Consider the following 8,170-nt stretch of genomic DNA (forward strand, 5'->3'; position numbering starts at 1 on the left):
CTCCAGTCCTACCTGAGAAGTCTGTATAAGATTTTAGATTCTGGATGCCTTCTCTATAAAGGATGAGAGCTGCTTCCTGATGGGCAGAGAGACTAGCAGGAGAGGAGGAACAGGATAGGAAGACAGGTGGGGGCTGGAGATGTACCTTTTTTTCTTTAAATGGACTATCAGACTCCCTTAAGGTTGCAATGGAAAGCTACAAGGACGTTACTGGCCTTTCCAACCTACCCACATACTTTTGTCCCCCTGTACCAAATGTGAATGTGGCACAGAGAAGGGAGGATAAGACACTCCTCAGAGTCAGGGGGAGTTTTGGGCAGGACCTTACCTTTCTCTCCTGTGTAGGAGATGACGTAATTGTCCACGGTGGCAATGGCTGGCTGCCACATGGCCAGGGCTTCCGAGTCAGTGATGTTGGCTGTCACCAGGCCAGATGGGCCATCCAGAGCTTCAGAGAGAGATGTTTGGAGAGGGGGCAGTCAGAGGGTAGGACATCAGACCACAGCTGTCTACACTGCTTGTGGACTGCTGGTGTTAGGACACAGTGTCAGTGGCATGGGATGGTTCAGAGTCCTGAGCCTGGAGCCAGGCTGACCTGGCTTTGAGTCCTGACTCCTTCCCTTGCCGGCTGGGCTACCTTGAGTCTCTATTTTCTCACCTGTAAAATGGGGTTACTAATTCTGGCTGGCTTTATCCTCAGTGTTATTTTGATTTTCACATCATATTCTGGGTGGAAAGAAGCTGTGTAAACTGAAAAGGGCTGACCACATGACAAGGATTATCATTAAAGTTCATATCACCTTCCCCAGGGAAAGAACTTGCACAGAGGAGTCTTACATAGTTAAGACCGCTTGAGCTTTTCCTGGGCTTTGAGTAGCATCTGAGGTTAGGTGGCTTGTTGATAATATGGAACCAGGCTCTGGAGGCTGGTAGTCCCAGGTTCTATCAGGGCTTCTCTGCCTAGTGCCTCTGTGCCCTCGGGAAAGTCATTTACCTTCTTTGTTAAACGGTGGCTGCTACAAGGGTTAACTAGACAACATGTGTAAAATGTGCTAGGGGAAGCTGTCAGTAATTGCGGTTGTTATCAATATGACTATTAAAGTTTTTTGAGTCTTAGTAATAATTTTCAAATGCTCTGTATTGCCCAGCACCCCTTCCTTAGAAGCCAGACTGAATAGGACTAATTCCCTCTTTCTTTTGCACTTACTACTCACTGCCATGACAGCCCTGGGAGGATGGAGGTGGCTGTCATCAGCTCATGTCACAGGAGGCACCTGAGCCTCGAGAGATGCAATAACTGACCTAAGAATCAGATGTGGCAGAGTAATTTTGGAGGCTCCTGTCATCTACTCTGTGTTCCTTCCTGTTGCCTTGTGCATGTACAGAATCTCTTTTAACTGCCCGTGGCAGTGGGGCCTTGGGAGGAAATCATTCAGCTTTTGCAATCTGTTGCCATGGAGAATCCATGAATGAAAGATTTCTTTGGGGAAATAAGGGCCTGTGTGGCAGGGTGGGCAGGACTCTGGGTTCAGACAGGATGTTTTAATTGCATATTATCAACTCTTTTAGGCTATTAGGATATTTTTAAAATTTCGTATGAGGCCCATTCTTTGGATCCCTTAATGGATTGAACTGGATAACTGTTCATATATCAAAGGATAAATTGTTTAGAGACATGGCTTGTCTGAAGAGAAATTTTCCACTTCATTCTTCTTCAGTGGGATTCATTATTTCTCCCTCTTTACAGTGTACTGTACAAATCAGGTTATAATAGAAAAATAACTCTTTATTTAAAAATACAGGATTTGGAGTCAGACAGTCCTATGTTCAAATTTGGTTTCAGCATTTACTAATTATGTGGCCTTGGCCAAGGTATTTAATTTCCCCAGGTCTCAGTTGTCTCCTCTGTAAAATGGGAATGATAATAGCCGTGAGGATTAAATGTGGAGGGTTTAGTAACAGTGCCTGGAATGCAGTAGCTGACAAACGGAGAGTAGCTCTTTCACAGCTGTCACCATTACACGCCTATGTGAAGCACCTGATTTGAGGGATCCTCACAATGGTTTCACATGACAGTCAGGGAAAGGAAGGAGCCTGTGGACTAATGTAAATGATTGTCTACGTTTACAGATGCTTTACAGATAGAGTTTCATGTGATCCTACCGCACTCTACGAGGGAAGCAGAATTGTGCCTATTTTGCAGAGAAGGAAACTGGACCCCAGAAAAATGAACTGTCTGCTCAGGTAGCTAGTGAGTGGTAGAACTGGGATTTCAACCCAAGTTACTATGACTCCCCAAATTGGGCTCTTTCTTCCATAACAGTCCAGGAAACAGAGACCCAAGTAGGTTAAAGATGCACCTAAGTTTACCCAGCCTATGAGAGGCCAGGATGGGTCAGAAAGAATGAGGCCCCTGACACTCTACATCCACTTAACTTTCCATTAGGATTTCACAAATAAAATCTTCCCCAAATTGGGCTCTTTCTTCCATAACAGTCCAGGAAACAGAGACCCAAGTAGGTTAAAGGTGACCTAAGTTTACCAGCCTATGAGAGGCCAGGATGGGTCAGAAATGAGGCCCCTGACACTCTACATCCACTTAACTTTCCATTAGGATTTCACAAATAAAATCTTCTTCCCAGCTGCTGAGTCATGAGCTGTAATGCTGAAGGGGAGAGATAATATAGCATGCACAAGCTGTCTCTGAAAAACAAAAACCAAAAATCAACATACCTGTGGTGAGTGACCCTGAGATAGGTTCACTTTCCTCAAAGCCCTTCATGGCAATGACACTGACAAGGTACTCCACCCCAGGTGTGAGTTTCACCAGCCTGGTCTGAGTCTTTGTTCCATCCACAGTTACCATGGAGGGTGTACCTGGAACACAGTGAAAGCAAGATCAGGAATGGTGGATCTCATGGAAGCCTATTCATTGTTGTTGGCTGTTTACAAGTTGGAAATGAAACTATATCTTTATTCAGTATCATTTGCTTGACTTCTTCTCAATTGCTTCTACCCTCTGGTATAAGGGAAGAGGCCTTACTTTTTGTAGAATGCTTTTCCTACTGGCGCAGATGCCAAAAACCAAGCCAGGAGAGGAAAAAACATGATGTCACAACGCACTAAAAATGGCAAGTTTTCGTTCAGTAGAGAGCTGGCATATGGTATAAATTTTATTTTCTTTATTTTATTCCCCACAAAGAATATGGGAAGCTCACTATGTAATGTGTACCTGATCTATTTAACTCATCTTCTTGGTTTAGGATTATATAGACTCCCTTACTAGCAGAAATTCTACTTAAGAAAAAACAATGGTCATAGTCAAGTGTGTGTTCTTATATTAAGAAGTCCGGAATTTATATTTCTTAGAATTTCAAGGCGGGTGGGAAATTTGCATATCAGCTGGTTAAACTCCCCACAGAGATGCTAGTGTTCCTCTGAAGAGGTTATCAACCATTCTCTCTTTATACACTTCCCGTAACAGAGAGCTTACTACCTGCCCGGATGTCTAGACAGATTCGACTGCGTTTCGTCCCTGTGGTCTCTGAAGAGGTTATCAACCATTCTCTCTTTATACACTTCCCGTAACAGAGAGCTTACTACCCGCCCGGATGTCTAGACAGATTCGACTGTGTTTCGTCCCTGTGGCCTCTGTTGTAGTCCGTATGCTCTCAACCAGAACTCACAACTCTGCTAAGTCACAACTGCCCATTCTGTACTGAGACAGATAGATTTGGACACCCAAGGGCAGATCCTCACATATATCCAAGACTAGCTTTTCCAATAAGTATGGTCAAAGACAAAATGGCTTACGTATATAGAGTATTTTATCATTGTGCACAAACAACTGGGGGTCTATTTCTCATAGAATTTTAGAATTTCAGGCCTGGAAAGGATCTTTATAAATTGACCCTTCACAAGGTAGTCTCTTCCAAGCATGTCATATTTTACACATGGAGTCTCTCCAGATGGTCTCATAGATAAGAAAGTAGTTTTCTTTGGTCATAATGTTTTGGGGATAGGAATTATCAGAGCCTCTTCAACTATTCCACCCAAACCCTCCCCGTTTCTGCTCTCCCTTCCCCCCCGGAGCCCCTTACCTCCTGTAATGGGCACATAGGTAATCCGGAAGTTCTCCACCTGGGCAGTGGGTGCCATCCAGCTGACAGTGGCTGAGTTTTCAGTGATGTCTGAGAAAATTATTTCCTTTGGTGAGCCCATGGCTGTCAAGGAGAAAACAAGACAAACCCAGAAACAGTTAACTATCTTTTTCATCAGTGGTTCTTCCTGGATTCCTTATCCAGGAAAACACATTGCCTAGAGTTTGTGTCTGAGCCAAGCCTTTATAACAGAGAATGTGGTGATCTGTGGTCAAGCTGTAACTTGATAGAAACAATTGTTCTTTCATTTCAGGTACAGGTTCCAGGACTGTACAGCAGTCATTTGGTTTTCTCCAAGGGGACTTTCAGCAACACTGTGGCAGACTTTCAAAGAAGTGAGGGACAGTGGTTTCACAGATTGGAAATCTTTTATTTTTGATTTCTTAGCATTTTTTTCAAGTCTTTACTTTCTAATTCACTTTATTAAATGATACTAAGACTTGACAACTGTGAGTTCTCTGCAGTTTATAAGGCTTAATCCTCATATAGAAATCCTTGAGAAGAAGGTGTGGTTATAGCCATTTTACAAAGGACCAAACTGAGGCTCTGTTCTCCAATGAACATTCTTGTGATGTGACCCTTCTGGGTCACAGAACTGGGCACCAGAGCCAAGCACAGCTGGGATCCTGGAAATAATGTTCACATGGAAATTGACCTCAACAAACCCATTCCTATACCTGGAAGGAAGTCCAAAGCCAGAGTAGCAGCCTCAGGCCCATCACCAAAGCAAAGACCCAGTGGACTCTGGGCCTATCTGTGGGGAAAGCCATGCCCAGGAGAAGTTTCTGCTCCCTAAACACCTCCTCTCAAAATCCAGTTCCCTTTGGCTTTTCTCTGTGTATTTTTTGGCTTTGTTTTTGCTCTCTTGAGCTGACCATGGGTAACCAGAAAATTCAGGAAACAATTTTCAGGCTCTTGGGAGCTCACTTCCTCATCTTTCCCCCTCTTCAACCCACGTTGATCATTAAATTCTAAAACCCACAAAAATTTGGAAAGTTTTCTTTTTTTTTCTCTTCTACTCATTTCTGCCTTTTTCTCTCATCCAAGACATCTCCTCCTACAGCTTTCTTCTGTAATCTGGTAGCCACCCCCAGACTCTGTGGCTGACTAGGTATTTGCCCTCTCCATGGAAAGTTTTGGAAACCACAAGGTCTCTGGAACCTGGAAGATCTTGCTTGTGCAAATACCACTGGTAGGCTGGGCAGCCTGGGGCAGGTCCCTTTATTTCTGTGAGCTTCCGTTGCTCCATCTGTCCAGTTGGAAGAGTGGTAGAGACCTACAGGAATGTTTTGAGGACTAACAGAGATAATGGATGTAAAACCTCTAGCTCAGCATTTCACAAGCAGTGAACATAATTGCCCTCTCTTTATTTTCTTTCTCATGTGACTCTTTCCTCCGAGGTATCCCCCAGAAAATATCTAGGTGAGTCCAGCTAAGAAAAAACCCCAGTGAGGTGTGTAAACTCAGGCACTGAGGATCTCCCTCTGCCAGCCTGGTTCACTCTGACTTTTGCTCTGACTGAAAACCTCACTGGTGTGGGTTCTGGGACATTTTAGAAGGTGTGTATCTTATGGCCAAAGCTTTTACTTCTAGCTGCCCAAAGGGCAATAATATCTGCCCCATCTTATATGTCATAAGAATCATGGCTTTACCTGTCACACGCTCCTGGGGGATGTGCTTGGTAAAAGTGGCAGTAGGGTGGTAGTCATGCCTAACCTGAAGGAACGGCACATGGGAGGTGGAGTGCCAGGGTCAACAGGTGTGATATTTTGGACAACAGACTTTCCTAGATATGGCAGACTATTTGTTACTCTAGTGTGTCTTCTTCTACCATGAATAGGGCCCCCAAGTCTCCAGACCTACAGCAGAGGGCAATATACAGAACAACTAAATCACACCTATTGAAAAGCTGGGGAGACCCAGGCAAGGCCACACCTCTTGCTTCTCTTTCCAAGGGGACACTGTTGATTTTCAAAACAAAGTATTAGGGAAATACCTGAAATTGCTAAAAATTCTCAAAGCTATTGAAGAGGGTTTCTATTTGCACTCTGCATAAAAATTGGCTTCCCTAAATCTGAATCAAATGTCTTTTATTATGAAGCCATTGACAATCATTTAAAAAAATTTATTCTCCCTTCAGCATATTTTTATTGAACACTTAATATGTGTTTGGGTACTGTGCTAAGCTAAGGGGACAGCTGCTATAGGCAGTATGGTTTAGGAGCAAAGATTTTGGACCTGGGCTGATCTGGGTTTGAATTCCACTCTTGCCTTACTAGCTACAACTACTTTAGCATTTTGGGTCTCAGTTTATACATCTGTGAAATGGGCTGAATGTGGCATCACTTGCCTGGCAGTGTCATGGAGACTGAGTGACGTAGAGTGTGTCAGTTGCTCTGCAGCAGGTGGTAACAAGTGGGTGCTCTATAATTGATGGTTATCATCTTTATGCTTCTTGGGAGAAGCATGTGAGTCAGAGTCAGAGGTCATGAGCACAGAGAGCCTGTGTCATACAGAAGGGAGGATTTCCAAGCAGGTGTTTCTACAGACCCCCTGACCCAGGCTCCCAGGTACAACGTCATAGTAACTCTGCAGCTGTGGCTTCAAGTTCATCTGAACTGGAACCGAGCTGAGGAGTTGAGAGACTGCCTGGGGGATGCACAATCTAGGAGCTGGAAAAAAGGATGTTAACTACCCTATTGGCTTTGGGGGTGGAAGAGAGTACCATCAGTGTATGTGGAGGTGGAGACGGGGACAGGTGAAAGCAACATTTTGGGTCCTCACTCTGAGCATCCTAGGTGAGCTACAGGAACCTCCAGAAGAGAATGACAAAGCCATCTTACCCAGTTGCTGGGATTTCTTCCCTATTTTCTGCCCATTCTGGGAACCCTCAAGATTATGCATGGAGGTGTGTCAGCATTTAACTTCCGGGAGGCAAAAGAAGCTCCTGGAAACTCTGGACCTTTTTAAGGTGGACAAAGACTATTGTAAAGAACTGGCTCAAACCAAAGAAGAAGAAAAAGTTGCAAATGCAGGAATTGACAGAAGAAACAATAAAAGTAGTAACTTACACGCACATCAGTATGGAAATGGTTACGTGAATCATGTAGATGGGATTATCTCCAAAATCTATTCACAAGTAAGAAATATACACACACACACACACACATATATAAAACAAAACACGAAAGGGTGGGTAATATGTTAAACATTGTGCCCGTCAAAAAGAGTAAAAATAATGTAAATTCATGTCTAATTTTATCTATTTGTGTATTTCTGGAAGGACGCACAAGAAAGTACTATTATTGGTTGCCTCTAGAAGAGAGCAAGTGGGTGGCAGGAATATAGTTGAATGGAGACTTCACTGTATATCCTTTTTAAACTTTTTAAAATTTTGAGCCAAGTAGTCCATTAAAAATAAAATTTACATTAAATCACTAAACAATAATAGTTGACATTGTTGCTATGGGTAAGAAAATTCTGCTAAATACTTGACATTAATGATCTCATTTAAACCTCATGGCTAACCACTGAGTTAAATTCTATTTTCTATGAGAGAATGGAGGCTTAGAAAGGAAAGGAGACTTGCCCAAGGTCATATAGCTGGTAAGAGGTAGAGCCATGATTAGACTCCCGGGAATCTGCTCAAAGACTACTGGCTTAACTACTAGACCACACTGCCTCTTACCACCGTCTCTGTGGCCCTGGGCCATCAAGACTACCGCCTTGTGGAGAGGTGCCTTGTGAACCAGAGGAGGCTCCAGAGCAGCTCCTTATCAGGAGGAAGAGGGATGAAAAAGTATTTATAATGGTTTGAGGGGGAAAGAGAGGAGAGGAGAAAGGATACAAAAGGAAAGGGAAACTGTATAAAGCTGATGAGATGAAGTGAAAATTAAACATCTGCTGTGCTCAAGAGAGTCACTTCTCCTGCCCAGTCCTGGAGCACAGACATGCTGGCACACACATGCACATACATGTGTGCACGTGTGCACATGCACACACACGTGCGC

The 8,170-nt window shown here is 43.6% G+C and overlaps 1 protein-coding gene across 1 annotated transcript in view; it reads right to left on the reverse strand.

Moving 5' to 3' along the window:
- Positions 1 to 328: 328 nt before the first annotated feature.
- The window catches only part of TNC (tenascin C), a gene marked incomplete at its 3' end in the record, with an annotated part of 53,283 nt that continues 45,441 nt past the window's right edge, over positions 329 to 8,170 (reverse strand). The window contains exons 17-19 of the mRNA XM_008586430.1: positions 4,101 to 4,223; positions 2,734 to 2,877; positions 329 to 448 (exon numbers count right to left, since the gene is read on the reverse strand). Of these exons, the coding sequence (XP_008584652.1) occupies positions 329 to 448; positions 2,734 to 2,877; positions 4,101 to 4,223 (387 nt within the window). The remainder of the gene's footprint in view (positions 449 to 2,733; positions 2,878 to 4,100; positions 4,224 to 8,170) is intronic.

Source organism: Galeopterus variegatus, unplaced genomic scaffold (genome assembly GCF_000696425.1).
Source record: "Galeopterus variegatus unplaced genomic scaffold, G_variegatus-3.0.2 Scaffold3982, whole genome shotgun sequence".
NCBI lineage: Eukaryota > Metazoa > Chordata > Mammalia > Dermoptera > Cynocephalidae > Galeopterus > Galeopterus variegatus.